At 41.0% G+C, this 18411-nt stretch overlaps 3 protein-coding genes across 5 annotated transcripts; 2 read left to right on the plus strand and 1 right to left on the minus strand.

Moving 5' to 3' along the window:
• On the plus strand, positions 1–2819 carry LOC146305515 (uncharacterized). The gene is made up of 5 exons (XM_084712245.1): positions 1–269; positions 455–600; positions 1332–1471; positions 1909–2067; positions 2215–2819. The coding sequence occupies exons 1-5, from the start codon at positions 22–24 to the stop codon at positions 2392–2394; spliced, it is 873 nt and encodes a 290-aa protein (XP_084568371.1). The 5' UTR covers positions 1–21; the 3' UTR covers positions 2395–2819.
• A 213-nt stretch (positions 2820–3032) lies between these two features.
• Positions 3033–6983, plus strand: LOC146305516 (uncharacterized). 2 transcript variants are annotated; one of them, XM_084712705.1, is made up of 6 exons: positions 3033–3410; positions 4409–4714; positions 4928–5073; positions 5333–5472; positions 6047–6205; positions 6353–6983. In XM_084712705.1, the coding sequence occupies exons 2-6, from the start codon at positions 4464–4466 to the stop codon at positions 6530–6532; spliced, it is 876 nt and encodes a 291-aa protein (XP_084568831.1). In that variant the 5' UTR covers positions 3033–3410; positions 4409–4463; the 3' UTR covers positions 6533–6983. The 2 variants fall into 2 exon arrangements, with proteins under 2 accessions (XP_084568831.1, XP_084568832.1); XM_084712706.1 differs by lacking the exon at positions 3033–3410 and having other exon boundaries at positions 4573–4714; positions 4843–5073.
• A 2505-nt stretch (positions 6984–9488) lies between these two features.
• Positions 9489–15064, minus strand: badb (BCL2 associated agonist of cell death b). 2 transcript variants are annotated; one of them, XM_084712665.1, is made up of 4 exons: positions 14958–15064; positions 11650–11808; positions 10784–11004; positions 9489–10605 (listed from the first exon to the last, which is right to left on the minus strand). In XM_084712665.1, exons 1-4 carry the CDS (start codon positions 14974–14976, stop codon positions 10468–10470), a joined length of 537 nt encoding a protein of 178 aa, XP_084568791.1. In that variant the 5' UTR covers positions 14977–15064; the 3' UTR covers positions 9489–10467. The 2 variants fall into 2 exon arrangements, with proteins under 2 accessions (XP_084568791.1, XP_084568790.1); XM_084712664.1 differs by lacking the exons at positions 9489–10605; positions 14958–15064 and adding an exon at positions 13369–13567 and having other exon boundaries at positions 10638–11004.
• Positions 15065–18411: the final 3347 nt, after the last annotated feature.

Here is an 18411-nt window from a genome sequence, read left to right on the forward strand (position 1 = left end):
AAGAAGCACCGTTCATGTGAAATGTCCTCCTGCTCCACTTTCCCTTCTGTCCTCCTAAATACTGGGGTTCAGATGCCCCTTCTGGGTTTGGGAACCTACAAGTTGTTGGACCCTGAGGACGTCCACCGGGCCGTGGACACAGCGCTGGCAGCTGGTTATCGGGCCTTTGACAGCGCAGCCGTCTACAGGAATGAAGCTGACTTGGGCCAAGTCCTGAAGGAGCTCCTGCCCAAACACGGCTTAACTAGAGAGGATGTATTCATAACCAGGTGACATATGGAGCGTCATATACCTAACAAAAGAGTGCGTCATGTCGGTAAATATGTGACCTTTGAGGTGTTATAGGAGTCTTTTGTTCCAACCATTTTAAGAACATTAATGTACTTGTTTTGTGACGTGAAACTAACTATTCTCTTTGTAATTTACCTCAAATGCCCCTTTTTTCTCTATGCAGTAAACTGGGCCCTGAGGATCAGGGTGAGAGGGCCGTGGAAGGAGCCCTCCACAGCCTGTCTCAGCTGGACTTGGGTTACATTGACCTCTACCTGATCCACTGGCCTGGCACACAGGGTCTGGAAGTGTCTGACCAACAAAACCCCGGTGAAGAAATGAGATTAAGTTATTGTTTTCCTTAGACTGGGTTGCACCAACAAAGATTAAGATTAGTCTTAATGATGTACTCCAAAATTGAATAATTAAATCAGTATGCAGATGGTCGTTTATCCAAATTATATTAAATAGATAAATGAATAAATTAATGTTTTCTTAGGACCTAGTAAGTATAGAATAGGAGGCTGCTCTGTATTACCGAACGAAATGTTGCGTTGCTTGCTAGCTAGCTCAAAAGTAAAAACAAACAAACTAACGTATTGGTGATGAGCTAGCAAAAACTAAAAACATTTTATATTGTTTGCTGGCTAGTTAAAAAGGTTGTAATGTTTGATTGCTAGCAAAAACTCGGTTAGCCTAGTTAGCCTACTCAAAACGGCTCAGCAGAGAATTATTTAGCTCAATTCATCTGGAAAAAAAAAGGAAGTCATTAAATAAGTTAGGTTTAAGTTAATGTTAAATTAATACTTGATTACAGTTAAAATTAAAAAGTAAAAACTAAACTTAGAGGTTTAATTTTAAACTAGTTTAAAAGTTTAGTCTAGCATAATTTTAAGTTAAACCAACCCAGCATTACAGTGCCAAAAAGTCATTGGTAGCATAAATATGTATGTATGTAGTTGTTACTCTTTGTTTTTGTCAGATGTATCCAGTCTTACTCCATAATGTAGCTGTACTTAAGTAACACTGATGATGAGGTCCTAATTAATGTTTGATTCCAGGCAACCGAGCTCAGAGCTGGGCCGCGCTGGAGGAGCTGCATGCCCAGGGGAAGCTGAAGGCCATAGGAGTGTCCAACTACACACCAGCACACATGAGAGAACTGATGCAGAGCTGCAAGATCCTTCCTGCTTTGCTACAGGTAGAACGCATGACACTGAAAGCGGCACAGGTAATATATAATCATTGTCGAGCAGCAGCGTCACCACAAGCAGTGGCATCACTAGTGTAGCTACATTTCTCATCAGCATGGTGGAAGTGTTCCTGTTTGCTGAATCAAATAGCTTTTCAGTAGCTTAGCTCTTCAATTGATCAGGTCTGTTGGCAGGAAATGAAAAGCAAAATACAAGTTTATATCAAGAAAGAAATACAGGATATACAGGAGGGATGAGGAGGGGAAAAATGAGGAAACAGGGAAAGTAGATTACTTATGTAGTTTAAAACATTGACCAGCAGAGGGTACAACAGTGCAAGTCACTACAAAATGATAGATAGATAATGAAGCAGTATGTAATGGTACACAACAAGTACACTGTTTCTGAAAGAGATAATGCAGACAGTGTTTTTTTTTTTCTCCAGGTAGAGTTTCACCCACAGTTTTGCCAGACGGAGCTGAGGAGTGTGTGTAAGGAGTATGGAGTGTGTTTTCAAGCCTACTCCTCCTTGGGGAAAGGAGCGCTGGTCACTGACCCTGTGGTCATGGAGGTGGCAAAGAACTGTGAACGCACACCTGCACAGGTAAACACACAGAATCTTGAGTACTTACAGTTCAATAAATAATGTTTTTTAATATGTTCAGTGTTGTTATGCACCGATATACCAAAGCAGATTCCTTGTATGTGATTCTGATCAAATATCTGGGTGTTTTGCCCCCCCCCCCCCCAGGTCCTGTTGCGCTGGGCTGTGCAGCAGGGCGTCCCAGTGATCCCCAAGTCGTCGAATCCAGACAGAATAAAAGATAATGCCAAGATTTTTGACTTCACACTGAGTGATATGGACATGCAAAGACTGTCAGCTTTGGACTGTGGACACAAGTACTGCAGGGATCCATCAGAGGTGGTTTGATGGACCACAGGTGGGACAAATATCGTCTTCCATAGGTTGCTGTAATTCATATGGGGCTGGCGGTAATGCAGCGGCGGGAAACCATCATCAGAAAACTGGGAAATCTGAGTTAAACACAGTTTTTACTTGATAAATGCACTGGGCTGATGTATTGAGAGTTTAGGCAAATATGTGTACTGAGATATTTGAGTGTGCAAATAACATTTTAGACAACATTGATCAATAATTTCCCTGATAATTGTGACCCACGTGCCATGAAACACTGAGCCTTTTCAGACAGTACCTATAGGTATGTTCTACTGACCACAAATGTTTTCTGTACTTTCTGTACAAATTATTTGATGTTCCATCATTTCAATATTTTTTGTCGTCTTATTATTTTTTTAATCATGCTTGTACAAATTAATATTAGTTTTTTGTGTTTCAAGCTTTCCCATTCAAATTATTTATGAATGACTACACATTTCCCATTAAAAATATGAAAATTTCAAAGTGTCTTCTGTTCTGGAGAATTTGGAATAATTACACTGATTAAAGCCAATGTCGAAAATTCAGGACAGCGTATACTAGAAGTTTTACAGCTGTAGAGAAACGCGTGGAGAGGTTTCTCGCCCCTAAAATTACCGTAATGTCTGTAGAAAATGGCGGGTACGGATCTGTTAGGTCGTTACGCAGGCTAACTTTACCCTCCACCTGGTCGTCAGACCTTGACCGTCGCTGGACGGAGCGAATTCCATCGTTTTCCAATCAGCGGCGTCGGAGCTGGTGTCGCTATGGTGACGGAAGAAAACCCGCTCAAACTGTCACGTGACTGTCAGCTGACTACGTGAAGCAGGAAGTAGTTGTAAACATTCCACTCCGTACAACAGTGTAAAGTTAGAGCAAGGTTGTGTTTGCGCTTTACTCGCGACGCTTGTTTTCACGGACTCTTTTTGTTTTGTATGTGAATAAGCGACAAGTTGTTGCCAATTTATGAACCTCAACTTGAACAGAATCCAGCTGAAGGAACCCAGAAGGTGAGATGAAAATATGTATTCATGTGTTTAACGATGAAATCTTTATTTAATACGCTCTTACCCATCTCGCTACATTGTAGTGTGACGTGGTCAACTCTTAAAGAACGCTGCGTCATAGATGTCACACTGCAACGTTCTAACATTTCATTACGTAACAAATGTTGTAAATAGCGTCATGTAACAGTGCTTTATAACTTTGTCAGTGTTCTACAGTGTAATCATCGTATAGGTTAATTGAAACAGTGTTTGCATTGCTGTGATGTTACAACATTATAACGCTTTTAATGTACCTGTCATTGTAACTGTTTATGCCTAAAGCCACACAGCTTTCTGAAATTGCATATCGTGCAATATTTGTAGGGGAGACTGGGGCCATTTGAAACGGGGGGCAATTGTAACACACTTAAATCCTCTAATCAGAAACAAGGTAGGCAAGTTATTGTCAATGGAAGCTGGTGACGTGAATTCAGAAACTGACGTCTGCCACAAATAATGTTTGGCCATTCTTTTGCTTACATTGTGACTTACTGCATTCATTATTAGTGAAAATATATCACCTGTATAATTAATTAGTGCATATGTTTTATATCAAATGATGAGCAGTATATTTTGAATATTCTGTGAGTTATGAAGGAAAATTTAAAATGTTACAGTTGCCCCTGGGCTCCCCTACTCACAGTCACACACACTGCCACATGGTACACCTAGCAGCACTGTGACATCCCAACATCTGAACACTGCATCGTTGTGCTGATGTACTTAACAACGATGACCTTTCAGCGGTCTGAAACAGCAACAGTTTTCCCACCATTATTAGTCATTTGCCACATAAAACAGTAAAGCCTTCTGTATGATGTTTGATGGAAAACCTGCAGATATCAGTGCAACCTTTCTGCCTCTCCATCTTCAGTAACCCAGTACAAGTCCAAATACAAACATGTTAATTTTTTTATAACTCAGTAAAATCTTCCATTCATCTCTCTCCCTCTTTGACACAGTTGATCCAAATAGGCCAAACACGGTACAAAGAAGAAGAAGTGCCTTTCAGGTCAGATGTCTTCCCCGTCCCCGACTGCTCCGTCTGTCCTCCTAAGTACAGGGGTTCATATGCCCCTTCTGGGTTTGGGGACCTATAAGTTGCGGGGTCCTGAAGACGTCTACCGGGCCGTGGACGCAGCGCTGGCGGCTGGTTATCGGGCCTTTGACAGCGCAGCCGTCTACAGGAACGAAGCTGACTTGGGCCGAGCCCTGAAGGAGCTCCTGCCCAAACACGGCTTAACCAGAGAGGATGTATTCATAACCAGGTGATTGATTTAGGCTCATATAATCTAATAACAGAGAACAGCATGTCAACTTTATAGTTTGTGAGGCAGAATCTGTTGCTGGGAGACAAACATATTCACCACATCACATGATTTTTTTTTTTTCTCAGACCGCATGGAGGCACTGAGGCTCAGTCAACCTCTCAAAGGCACAGTGTACAATCCTCAACAATCCTCCTTTCTGTCTTTCTTCAGTAAGCTGGGCCCCAAGGATCAGGGTGAGAGGGCCGTGGAAGGAGCCCTCCACAGCCTGTCTCAGCTGGACTTGGGTTACATTGACCTCTACCTGATCCACTGGCCTGGCACACAGGGTCTGGTGGTGTCTGACCAACGAAACCCTGGTAAAGAGCTCAGATTTAATCATCGTTTTCCTTCATGAAGCAAAATATCACTGAAAGCATAGCTGTGTCTGCATGCTCTGTACATTTATATAAAGTGTCTGAAGTAACTCTTTGCTTTGGTCTGCTGTATCAAGTGTTTTACACATAAATACTCCACTAAATAAGAGATAAGATTCAACATGGCTCATTTTCCTCCTCCATAATGTAGCTGTGCTTAAGTAACACTGATGATGAGGTCCTAATTAATATTTGATTCCAGGCAACCGAGCTCAGAGCTGGGCCGTGCTGGAGGAGCTGCATGCCCAGGGGAAGCTGAAGGCCATAGGAGTGTCCAACTACACACCAGCACACATGAGAGAACTGATGCAGAGCTGCAAGATCCCTCCTGCTTTGCTACAGGTAGAACGCATGACACTGAAAGCAGCACAGATAATACATACATAATGGTACAAACCCCACTCCAAAAAAGGAGGGACGCTGTGCACAATGCAAATAAAAACAGAATGCAATGATTTGCAAATACTTTTTGAGCTCTATACAGTTGAAAACAGTACAAAAATATTCTCGGTCTGTATTTGATTCCTGCAGCGTGTTTGTGTTTGAAAGTCATAGATGTGTCGTCGGTGCTGAAGAGAAAAAGGACCATTCGGATTTTTACCAGTGCAAAGTTCAAAAGGTAGCATCTCTGATGGTCTTGGGGTGTGTTTAGCGCCCATGGCATCATGGGTAACTGTCACATCTGTGAAGGCCCCATTAATGCTGAAAGGTGCATATAGATTTCGGAGCAACATATGCTTCCATCCTGACGTCTTTTTTTACGGACAGAGCAGATTTGTCAAATCATTGCACTGTTTTACACAGCGTCCAAACTTTTTTGACATTGGGGCTTGTAGTAGACAAATGCTAAAATTACCTTCATGCACTCTGTTTGTCAAAGAGCCAATACAGACGGAGCGTGTTGTTTTTTCTTCAGGTAGAGTTTCATCCGCGGCTGTGCCAGACGGAGCTGAGGAGTGTGTGTAAGGAGTATGGAGTGTGTTTTCAAGCCTACTCCTCTTTAGGGCAAGGAGAGCTGGTCACTGACCCTGTGGTCACGGAGGTGGCAAAGAAGTGTGAACGCACACCTGCACAGGTAAACACACACACACACACACACACACACACACACACACAACATATTGAGTAATGTCTTTTGAGGCCTCACCTACTCAGTGTTGAATGAAAAACATTTTTAGCACAGACACTTGGAAACACTTAGGGCTTTTGTCCCCACCTCCAGGTCCTGTTGCGCTGGGCTGTGCAGCAGGGCGTCCCAGTGCTCCCCAAGTCGTCAAATCCAGACAGAATAAAGGACAATGCCAGGATTTTTGACTTCACACTGAGTGATACGGACATGCAAAGACTGTCAGCTTTGGACTGTGAACACAAGTACTGCTGGGATTCATCAGAGGTGGCTTGACACACTTCTGATGGAACAAACATTGATTCTTCCATGATGCCTCTTTACTGCCAATCAGAGCCACCATCAGAAGAAACGGGAAGTTTTGACTCAGAGAGCTCAATAAATTACCCCAAACTCCAAAAAAGTTGCATAAAACATAAATAAAAACAGAGTGCAATGATTTGCATATCCTTTTCGACCCTATATTCAACCGAATACAGTACAAAGTCAAGTTTTTTGTAAATATACACTCATTGTGAACAGTGCTTCACACTGCACTGCACATTTTCAGTGGCAGACAGGTCTGCGCTGCAGGAGGTTTCGGTCTAGTATTCCTGTACCTGCAAAAGACATTGTCTGGATGGCAGCTCCAAACCTGTATGTACCTTCCAGCAATAACGGAGCCTTCACAGAGGAGAAAGTTGCCCCTGTCATGGGCATCAGCACACCCCAGTACCATCACAGATGCTTGCTTGCTTGAGGTCATGACGTCCATGATTTCAAAGAATAATCTCTCTTGTTGCCTCTATCCAAACTTTTTTTTAAATGAGTTGCAGGGATAAGGTTTAGAAAAGACTAAACCACTTATCAGTTTGAACATTACATATCTTGTTTGTACTGTATTCAATTAAATATATGATCGCGAGCTGGTTCACGTAACAAATGCAGCGGATTATGTATTGAGGATTTGGGGCAATAATTTGTCTTGTTAATTGTGAATCATATGCCATGAAATACTGAGAGCTTTTTCAGACAGTACCTGTAAGTGTGTTGCCTATTGCCAAACATTTTTTCCTGTTAACACATCTGTCAGTGTGCCATTATTTCAAGACTGCAGTATATTGCGTAGTGTTTGACTCTTACAAAATAATATTATGGCTTCTGTGTTCTATCTTTTTTCATTTGGACTGTCTGTGAATTAAAACACAGTTTAAAATCACTCTTAGAATTATTTATTCAAGACAGCATATACCAGAAGTTTCACAGCTGTAGAGAAAATACATTTACAAAAGTCATTAAAAAAATTAAAAAGAATCCAACAAACAAAAAAAAAGAAGGAAATATTCAATTGTCTCCACACACGTCTCCAGATTCAAGTAATATCAAGGATGGTTGCAAAACTCCAGGTGCCCAGGCAGGTTTCTTTTTTTTTTTTTTTCCTCTGGGGTGTGTTCACTGCCACAAATGCTAAAAAAAACAAAAAACAAAAGCATGACTTTTTCTTACGTGGCTTTTCTGCTACGTTTTTCTCACAGTTGTGACGGTGAACGCACCTCCACATTATTACTGTGCTTATTTTTTTTTTTCTTGAGCGCTATATGTGACAGCGAGCTGTAGAGTTTAAGGCGGTGATTGGGTAAACAGACAAGGCTTGGCCATGCGGCGTCACATCACAGGTTACAGCATGTTCAAGGCAGTTCAGAACAACATTATAAGTCTTTAAAATAATCCAGCTGAACTTTGTTTTCAAGAGAGAGTAAAGCACTCATATCTGACTCCAAACTCTCAACGCCATGTACTTATTCTCTGCCAGCAAAGTATAGGTGCGGGTCTACTAGAAATCACTTGTTCAAATGTACAACAGAGTAAACTCATTCCTGATTTCCGTTAGTATGCATGAGAAATCTGATATCGTAAAATGGTGGAGTCCCTTTTTCTTTGATGAGTCTGTAGTTTAAATGTAAGAGGACGGGGGGAGGAAAAAAATATGGGTGTAAAAAAATACTTTTGCATTCTCAGACAAAACATTTATGTCCCCTAGCAAAAGTTTTGCATCCACTCGCTTAACCTTTGCGGCCTCTACTGCGATATATTTTGAGTGGAGAAAAGCATTTCTGCATTTGCGTCAAAACCCAGGGGAGAAGACGTTACCAGCCAAGATTACCCTTTTCAATTCTGTTTATTTTATTAGCAACTTCTGTGATTCTTGCATTAGCATACTGTATTGATTTAACGGCACAACGGGGATTTTTTTTTTTTACACCCATCTATTTCTCTCCTCCCCTGTGACCCCTTCAAGGCTCCCTACACAGTCAGGGTGACGCATACGTTACCAAACGCATGTGAGACTTGGATGGATCTTTAAAAAAAAAAAGGATGGTGCCATTCAGATTGTCTCAAATTCTCTGATTTAAAAACCAAGTTTAGGAAAAGCCATAAAAAAAGGTGGAGCAAAAAGCTTTAGTTTAAAAGACGATATAAACGCAGCCCCTTAGCCTGCACACCCGAGCACTTCACAACTCAACCCTGCAAGTCGAGAGGAAGAGAATAAGACACAAGTAGCACAAACCTATTACCATTTTCAATAATCACATATTGATGAACAAGTCACAAATAGCCTAATCGTATTTGCCGAGCTGTATAGAAGTGCTGATTGTAGTTTATAATAATTAATGTTAATAATAATAACTTATATAAAAGGTCATATTGTGTGTTGTATGTGCCATGTCATCCCAAAAAGCCTAAATATAATACATAAATAGCGATTAGAGCATCAGATCAGCACTCCTAGACCTAAGGCTTGATAGATTAATATCCCATTTTATTCACATCCCAATGCATAAGTGAAAAGCTCTCGTTTAAACATTTTTTATAAACCCTCTGTTGGTTTAAATCCCTTGCCACCTGTGTTTGAATGTGACTAAACTCTCTAAATCTGTGGTCTTTATGCACTGGGAGTAAACTGGGCCAAAGGCTAGAGTGTTGGCTCCTTGTACAGCAGTAAATTCATCCCCACCCACATCTTTAAATATGCACATTAACATTTATCACATTAACAGCCATGGATTGTACACTGCCTATTGCTAGGTTGGCCAGACGTCTTAAATAGCACGGTAACCTTGTAAAATAAAATTCTGGCTGAACCGCGAATCTTGTAACCTCCACCCGTGCCATTTGTTAAAATATTAACAAAATATTTACACGTAAAAATTCCAAAGTCCTCAAAGGCTCTAAAAAGATAGATTCATATTGGTTTGTGCTTTTATATGTATGTTTAATGTCATTTACTTCAGATATAATCTAACCCTGAAGGTTTACAAAAGATATTATTTCTGCATCATCAGAGATTGTCCTTGTACAAGATTGTTCTTCTTTTGATAAATTTGAGATATAAAGCAGGTAATGATAGTCGAGTACAGTTGTTTGAAGTTGTGGTACTGGCTTGCAGGTAGCAGAACGGGAAGCTGGATAAAGGCCCGAGTTGAATACTCTAAAAAATCCTTCCTTTTCACACTCTTTTCTTTTTTTTTCCTCTGTTGCCTGCAGGTTATTTTGGCACACAATTACAGTGATCTCCATTAGCTTGTGTCTGTAGAGCACATAACGTTTGGAGCTAAACGAGCAGTAGTAACACAGTGACGTTCACGACTTCCTCGAGAAAACGAGGAAGGAAATTCTAACAGCATTCAAGGTGGCCTCGGGTGTTTTGAATTCAGTGCATTTCTCTCTCCATCTACAGCATATTGCATAGTGTTGATGGGAGCGACAACTGAAACTGTGAGCATCTGTTTTTTTACGGAGTGGTCACCTCTCAAATCCACTATATGCTAGTCTTTCTTTGTGTTTTGGAGACATCGTCTCTCCTCTCTTGGCCCGTCATCTGATCCGTTCTATGGGGTTCAGACAGCTAACAGTCAGACAGCTGACTGACTTTACTCTTTCACAGTGGGCTGCCCAAGAATATTAACATCACAACACAGATACAAAAACTTGGTTTAAATATAGTTTCCAATGACGTACAAAAAAAAAATCACATGACTAGGATGGTACACTCAGCCATGCCTTTGTGTTTGGGTCTTTTTCCTTTTGATCAAACCAAGACCTTTCTTCCGTTCTCTTCTTGGAGCATTGTTCCCATCGCAGTTGTTCTCTTGGCTGGCCCCAGTGCTTTCTTCTCATCCTCCATCTCGTTCCTCAAATCTCACAGCACTCCGATTCCTGCTCTCGGTGCCCTACTCGGTGCGGTGTGTGTGGTTTTCATGATGGTTGTTCTCGCCCTCCGTCTCCTGGTGACTGAAGAGGTAGCTCCACCAGCTTTTAGAGTGGTGCATCGGTCTGGTCGTCCCAGTGTTCCTCAACTTCTTCATTTCCTGCACGAAAAAAAGAGACAGTCGAAGCTTATTATGTATCACCTATTGGATTGAGATACCACCCTTAGAATAGAAAAGTGTTTGGCAGAACTTCTTCGGTGGGCTCTTGTTAGCACTCTTGGAAGAGGGAGGGACACTCTGTAAACCCATCTTCCACCCTCTGACCCCTCATTCTCACCCCTCTGTCGAGCAGGCTGTCAAACTCATCGCTCATCCTTCGCAACTGTTGGCCGTACTTCTTGGCTGCCCACAAGGCAGGGGGAGCAGACTTGGAGCGTCCTCTGAATGGAGCTCCTTCAGTGGGCGTACCAGCCTCGTCTTCCACCCTAGCCTGGAGCTCCTCGTCCCTGGAGACAGCGGTGGCATGGGACTCTGAGTTCAGCCTGATTCGACCGGTGACTATGGGGAGAGACAAAGATGAGAGGAGTCTGTAATGCTTCACAAGGGCAGATATCGATTAACATAAGACACAGGGAACAGGAGCAACAAGGGCATAAAGTAGGAATAAAGGAATATTAATCATCGGAGCACTGTGTTCAAAAACGTCAAATTCTGTGGGCAAAGGACGACCAATATCACTCTTAACTACTTTGAATAGAGCTAGAGCTGCTCTAAATGCAAATTAGGTCAGCTTACATTTAAACTAACAATGTGATCTTATTTAAATGTGCCAGAGTATATTACAGTAAAAACTGTTAGAAAGACCAGGTTCAGTTTCTGCAAAATGAGGCCAAAACCAAGAAATAGCAGAACAAGAAAGGGGAAAAACAGACAGTAGTACTGAGAGAGAAATGGTGGTTTGACAAACTAACACCATTTTCCCCCCTACTTTGTGCAAGAATAGGATCTTTTATGACACATGGGGTAAATTTGGATCACCGGGCAGAAAAGCAAATGTAGTGATAAAGCAAGATAAACTTTGAATCCCATCTGGAACAGGTTGTGGTTAAGAATGCACAAACATTCTTTGGCAGGTTTAGCAATCCGAAGTGTAACCAGGCTTAGGCATCTTCTGTGGCAAATTTTCTGCTCAGAGTTTCTTACCTGCCATTCTGAGCTCAGGTAAGGTGAGCGCGTGGCGTTGAGGAACTTGCTGCTCAGCCATCCCGGTTGATGACTGGTTGTTTTCTCCTTCTTCTACCTCCTCCGATGGCTCTGACTCGCTGTCGCTGGATATGGAGAAGTTTGCAGCCATCGTGACATCTGGAGGAGTAAGAGTGGGGATACAGTGAAACCACAGTAAAACTACCGAGCATCAGTGATATCGCTGAGGTCAGGTGCCTGTCCAGGTTACCAAAAGAGAATATCCACCCCAGCCACAGCCGGTCCACCCTGCTGCCTCCTGGCAAGAGATACAGAAGTATCCACCAAACTTAACTTATCCACCTGATAACTGCCTCTTTCATCAGGCTGTGATTCTTTAAAATCCATTACTCCATTAAAATTAATAGCTGAATTAATAGTATAATTTTGTTATACAACATTGTGCTGTAAAATAACCATTAAACTCTTTAACATTAAGCTCTTGAACTGCTCAAAAATGAGAAATTACTATGTATTGCAGACAAGAAAATGTCCATAAGTACTAGCGGTGTAAGAAAATATTGATACATTTGGTAATCATGATGTTAAGTTACTGTGACATTGTGTTGATTCTCAAAATCGCTGTATTGTGACATGATAGATGGAAAGATTTGTGGCAGTGGTTCATTTTGTGTTGTGGTTAAACCCATGACCGCCAGATAGCAGTGTTGTTATCTATCTTCCCTCTTCAGATTGCATGAAAAACTTTTCTTAGATTTCCTAAAATTAGATGTAAACAACAGCAATATATCACATTGCTTACAGTATCACAATATATTAAACTGCGATGCATATTGCCAGATTATTCACAATACGCAGCCCTCAGTGCAGAGCCAAATGTATACTAAAAGACCATAGCTTTAGAAACCACCCCAGCCACAAGCAATTCACCCTGCTGCTGTCTGGCAAGAGGTATATAAGTATCCACTGCCATCCGTACCACTTGACTTAAGAACGGCTTCTTTCCTCAGGGTGTGAGACTTTTAAATGCTGTGTGTTTGTGTGGCATAAAGGGTACAGCACTGTAAATTTCACTATAAAACATTATTTTGTAAAGCGAACCCCCAAATAATTGTACATGAGACAAGGAAATGTCCATAACTGACCAGATGTGACTAATATTATTGTCGTATTGTACTTGACCTGTCTGGGAGAACCAGGAAACACATAAGACATTTTATCCGTACAGACGACATGACCAAAACATCATTTGTTATTTATAAAGAAAAGTAAGGTGCAAAAAAAAAAGTGGCTGCACAGCAACTGTGCTATCAATTAACTGTCAAACAGCACATTAGCTAATTATTCAAGGATCATAAAATGGCATCATCCATTGTATGGCTGATGCTGCCCCTATCTAACACACCCTGGCTATCTTTACTTCGCTTTGCTGTCCCTGATATTAGCCAGTCCAAAGGTATTCACGGTGCCATAACCCGCGAGATAACCCGCCTTGTGTTGACAAAACAGACTCATATTTGATATCATTGAGGACTTGTTGTTATACTGTTATTAAACCAGCCAACAAACCTTCTTCTCCGGTCAACACACTGACTGGCTTGTTTTGTTGTTGTTGACTGAAGAGGACAAAAGAAACTTCCTACAGGGCGGAAGCCGCTCAGGAGCTATATTAGCTGACGAAGTATGCAATAAGAAAAGCGCATGAATGTGTTTCCTTACCCAAAATCTTTACAGTGTAAGCCCGGAAAGTGCGACTGTGTCTTTAGTTGGCCTCATGCGGCCGCAGCTGTTGTTTTTGTAGTCTGTGTCGATTCTTTTTACTGTACAACACAGTTTAGCTCCCCGCTCACCCAATAGCACCGCGCGTCACTGCACCGCTGCAGCGCGCTGACGTCACTGTTGCGAGCTAGGACTGGGCTGGGGCTTTGTTTGTCTCACCGGCTTACCGTAATGTTCAGTGTAGAGGCGCAGCGGGATTTAAAATGTGACAGAGGTTAGGTCTAGTACTTATTTGCATTTCTATTGCATACTTAAAGTAGAAATACAACAGTTTGATTATAGTCCAAGTAAAAGTCATCAACTGATTTTAAAAAGGACGCTTTTGGTAAAAATGAGTGTGTATAAACTCTGTTGGGTTGTTAAAAGAATAAGAACACTAAGATTATATTAGAAAAGAGCTATTTACCAAAGATAAAGCTTCTACAAATGGAAACAATTGCAACTGATGTTGATTTTGGACAGTAAATTTAAGATAAGATAATCCTTATGCATAATCCCTTATTAGTCCCACAATGGGGAAATTTGTAAGAAGCAAACAAGCAATATAAACATGTGGAAAATATGTTTTTTAAAAGAACAATTTAAACATCCAAATATCCCAAAAATGTTCTCCGAGGGTTAGTTGAATGTTCCCCTTAATGTTCCTTACATGATACGACAGGATGGTTTTCTACTGTAAAGCTACTGTAAAAGGTGAAGGTTTGTTGGACATTTCAGGAAGGTTAGTTTAATGTTAAACCTGACAGTTTTAACACGCTGTTCTGGCAAATTCAACAAGGAAGGTTCCTAATTTTGAGAATGTTACTTGGAACAAAACACCTGGAAGGAATGTTCTGGGAATGTCATGGGATGGTTATTCATTCAACCAATCTAATGAATATATATTTTTTATATGGAACTACAACTTAATCTTGTTATACAACCCTGTGTTGTAAATAATAAATATACCCCTTTGACAAGCATATTATTAGATATATTATTGGAATATTATTTCAGAATTAATGCTGTAGCTGTTATTTAAAAGGAAAAAGCAGTATTGAAAATCTGTACTTTAGTACAAGTACTGTTACATTACTGAAAATGACTCAACTACAAGTAAAACTGCAAAGTATTCCTCTAAAAAAAACTACTCAGAATATTACTTTTTAACTGTCAATGTTTAATGTGTTATGAATAGGAGACATTCAGTCCGAAAGTCACTCGTCAGTTGTCACGGTTACCTCTCCAAACCTGTGTTTGCTGCTGCAGCATTTTTTCATCTGAATACATCATGATTTTCATTGGCTTCACGATTTCAAAAGTGACTAAGTAAATTTCACAGCACTTCTAGTGTTTCCAAATGGTGCTTAAGTTGTAATTAACTGTACTTTTGCTTTTCATCACCTGACTGAAGGGTTAGCTGTGTTAGCTCAAAAGTTTGAGTTTCACGTTCTCCATTCTTGATCTCGGATAAAGCAGTTAACAGTGAAAATAAATAAAGAAATATATAAATGGATTCATACATATAAAAATGACATTCATGGAAATACCTGTTTGCGCTTGGCTCATCTCAGGTTGTCTAAGGCATATAAAATAAGGAGTAAAGGTGAATCAAAAGGAAGTCATCGGTGAGGGCAGAACCAGTGTTACACAACAGTTGTGTGAGATTTGCTTTTGGCAGATGTTGAGGCTGATAAGGAGAAGGTGGGGCAAGAGACACAGTGTAAATACACCCAGATTATACTGTCTGTTACTGAACACGACTAAAAGGTCATCTTAAGTCATTTTAATGGATTTATTTTTGCGATAAAATGTGTAAAACATCAACCAAACTCATAGTAAGACATCTTGTCTTCCCTTTTCCTGTCTTTCCTCTTCCTCCTTCGTTCTTCCTGAGACATGGAGAAACTCCCACTGATCAGTTTGTTGTCATACCTCGTACGAGCAGCAGGTGGAGGGGCAGGACTGTAAGAACTGTTCTGTGTTCTGCTGAGCCGTGTTCCTCTCTGGTCACACTGCTTCATCTCCTGTCACAGTGTGTCAGGTTTGTTGTGAAAGAAGGAAAGATCCCATATGCTGAGTTCAACGTTGAATTGAAACCGCATGCTGGAAAAACATGTTTTGCAACATGTAGGAAATGTTTCATGATCTCAGGATCGGGATTACCCATTAAAATTTCATAATATAGATAAAATAAATTTACGTCAAACGGAAAAACCATGTGTTTCACTTCCTGAAAAGCAGGTATTACAGAAAGTACTGCTAATGTGAAAGACATGTCCTCTGTCTCTTAACACAATCAGTACAATAGACACATCTATTTTACGAGCTACATGTGTTTACATCCTATTAATGCTTCACCTCCAAACTTAATGCTTTTTCATCCTTAAATTAGTAACTTAATTTTAGTTTGGTACATATTATTAATAATATTTACAGTTCGTTTTGTATATAGGTTTATTTTCTTGATGAGAGGAAATAAAAACAGCCTGTTAACTCAGCCTAAATTCTCATTTGTAAAGTATTTAACATGTGTATATGCATGTGTACAGGTAATATAAGGTGATGCAGATTAACTCTTCACAAGATTTATTGATAAGGCCGATTACAAATTTGTTTATAATTCTTAAAAAGTGGGTCCCCAAAAGAAAAACAGTTGACAAGACGTAAATAGACAGTGCAGCTCGTAAAATACACTGCGTATATATATATTACTATAGTGTGTTTGGCATTGTGTATCCTCTGACTTTCTCTCTACTTTGCCCTCTTGCACTTTCCTCACATCAACGCAGGCAAGTCAACCATGTAATTATCTACCATTTATATCTAGGGCTGCCTCTTTACTCTCCTCCTCCTCCTCCTCTTCATCATTCTTCTCTCTCATGCATTATAAGAGCCTCTTCCAGTGAGATTAGAAACAAAACGAGTCTGTTGTGCAAAGTCAGTAAGTGACTCTTGAGTAAAAGGACGAGCTAGTGTTTTTTTTTTTTGTTTGTTTGTTTTGTGGAAACTGTGACTGGGATTCGAGCAGCTTCTTCTAATTCACTGTATCCGAATAGAACTCATGCGGGTTCCTGAGCTCAGACAAACACACGAAGTCCGCACAGTCAGCTTTTCATTCGCTGGTGTTCAGACGGAGCAGCTCCAGAGAAAGACTGTTGAGACTCGCCTCTTTTGAACTCTATTTTTGGAGGGATTATAGAAATAATACATGGGAGTTCTCTTATTGGTTGGATTCGGCTGCTGTTGAGAACCATACAGTTATTATCCGTTTTAATCTGTATGAGGAATGTGTGTGTGTGTGTGTGTGTGTGTGTGTGTGTGTGTGTGTGTAAATCCATGTATGAAGTAACTTTGAAGGACTTCAGAGCCATTAAACTACCATCCATAAGAGTGAGAAAGACTTTCCTATTTCTAATACACTCTCAGAAATAAACGTGCTGTCTGGAACCATAAAAGTTCTTTGGCTTGTTCCAATATAGGAACCCTTTATGGTTCCTGGTAGAATCTATTATAAGGGTTCCACTTTGACCTCCTTCAGAGAGGGGTAGAGGGTTATAAGTACGATCACCAGTAAAAGGCTTCACCTAGAGCCCCATATGAGAGGTTCTGCAGAGAACCCTTCCAAAGCCTTTCCGCCTTCTAACAAGTATCCACCCAGGGGGTTCTACTGAGAGCCCTTTTTATATTCTGAGGGTTTCATCTACAAGCCATCCATGGGGTTCTCCCAAGAATCCTTTTATATTATGGTACAAAGACCCCTTGATGAAAGAGTTCCTCAAGAACCCCCTCTGGTGGTTCTATCGAGAACCTTTCCACCTTCTAAGTGTGCTAACAAGAATGAACAGAGGAATTCTACTGAGAGACTTTTTACATTGCAAAGGCTTTTTTATCGAGAACCAACCAAGGAGGTTCTACAGAGAACTGCTTTATATTCCAGGGGTTTTATCTAGAACCCACCCAGGTGGTCCTACCGAGATCCCTTTTACATTAAAAAGGTTTCATTTAGAGCCCACCCCTGAGCCCTTAAGGTGGAACCCTTTTGGAAGCCTTATTTCTAAGAGTGTATGAGCAGGATGGTTCTCACGCACGTACTCATGGACGGAGTGTGTGTTTGTGTTTAAGTCTGCTGGATTTGAGTGTAATCTGAAGGAGCCATACAATTAGCATCCATTTATATCTCCCTGTACCAACCTCGCCCTGCCTCCCTGCCCCTCATCTGGCGGTTATTTTGGGAAACGGAGGCATATGCACTCCCACACTGTCTCCAAACCACCACTCAGAGTGTGTGTGTGTGTTCCTGTGTGTGTGTTCCTGTGTGTGTGTGGCTGTTTCACAGCAAATGCAGCACCGTTTCCAAGCGGCTCCCAAAATGTTCCTTCCAATTTAATGCCAGGTCCACTGCCTGTCTGCGACCACGCCGCCGCCGCCGCCGCTGCAGACTCACTCGCTGTCCTTTCAAGCATTTTCCCGTCTCTCTGCGGACCCCGGCTCAGTCTGTGCGGGAGCCGAGGAAGATGTAGAGCAGGTTTTGAATTATTTGAAGAGGGAGAGCTTAGAGAGAAGAAAAGAAAGTTGATGTGGAAAAAAAAAAGAGGATGATTTGGTTTCCCAAGTCAAAAAAAGATGAGAAGTGGAACCAAAATACAGACGATATGTTCCAGACATGGAGAGACGCAGACAAGGGAACCGAAGAAGCAACAGATGAAAGATCAGAAGTAAAGAGAGAACAAGAGATGACAGAGAATTAAAGTAATACACTTCCTGAAGGAATGAGGTTCCACCCAGCATAACATAAAAGGGTTCTTGGGAGAGCACACTGCATATGTTCTAGAAAGTTCTCAGAAGAACCCCCGCACTGGGTTCTAGACAAAAGCTTTGGAATCTAATAGGGTTCTCAATAGAACCCCCTATGTAGGTTCTAGATAAAGCCCTTGGAATATACAGTAAAGGGGTTCTTGGTAAAAACCTATGTAGCAAGTTCTTATTAGTACCCTTAGAGGG

Source organism: Lutjanus erythropterus, chromosome 23 (assembly GCF_056507025.1).
Source record: "Lutjanus erythropterus isolate fLutEry1 chromosome 23, fLutEry1.hap2, whole genome shotgun sequence".
NCBI classification, from domain to species: domain Eukaryota; kingdom Metazoa; phylum Chordata; class Actinopteri; order Lutjaniformes; family Lutjanidae; genus Lutjanus; species Lutjanus erythropterus.

Bases quoted from the DNA above. Each gene is read 5' to 3' on its own strand.
- LOC146305515 (XM_084712245.1), top strand. From the start codon at position 22: ATGTCCTCCTGCTCCACTTTCCCTTCTGTCCTCCTAAATACTGGGGTT. The intron at 1,472-1,908 runs GTAGAACGCATG...TTTTTTCTCCAG, and splicing joins TCCTTCCTGCTTTGCTACAG to GTAGAGTTTCACCCACAGTT. The intron at 2,068-2,214 runs GTAAACACACAG...CCCCCCCCCCAG, and splicing joins GTGAACGCACACCTGCACAG to GTCCTGTTGCGCTGGGCTGT.
- LOC146305516 (XM_084712705.1), top strand. From the start codon at position 4,464: ATGTCTTCCCCGTCCCCGACTGCTCCGTCTGTCCTCCTAAGTACAGGG. The intron at 5,074-5,332 runs GTAAAGAGCTCA...ATTTGATTCCAG, and splicing joins GTCTGACCAACGAAACCCTG to GCAACCGAGCTCAGAGCTGG. The intron at 6,206-6,352 runs GTAAACACACAC...CCCCACCTCCAG, and splicing joins GTGAACGCACACCTGCACAG to GTCCTGTTGCGCTGGGCTGT.
- badb (XM_084712665.1), bottom strand. The intron at 11,005-11,649 runs GTAAGAAACTCT...CTCTCCCCATAG, and splicing joins ACCTGAGCTCAGAATGGCAG to TCACCGGTCGAATCAGGCTG. The intron at 10,606-10,783 runs GTGAGAATGAGG...TTTTTCGTGCAG, and splicing joins ACAGCCTGCTCGACAGAGGG to GAAATGAAGAAGTTGAGGAA.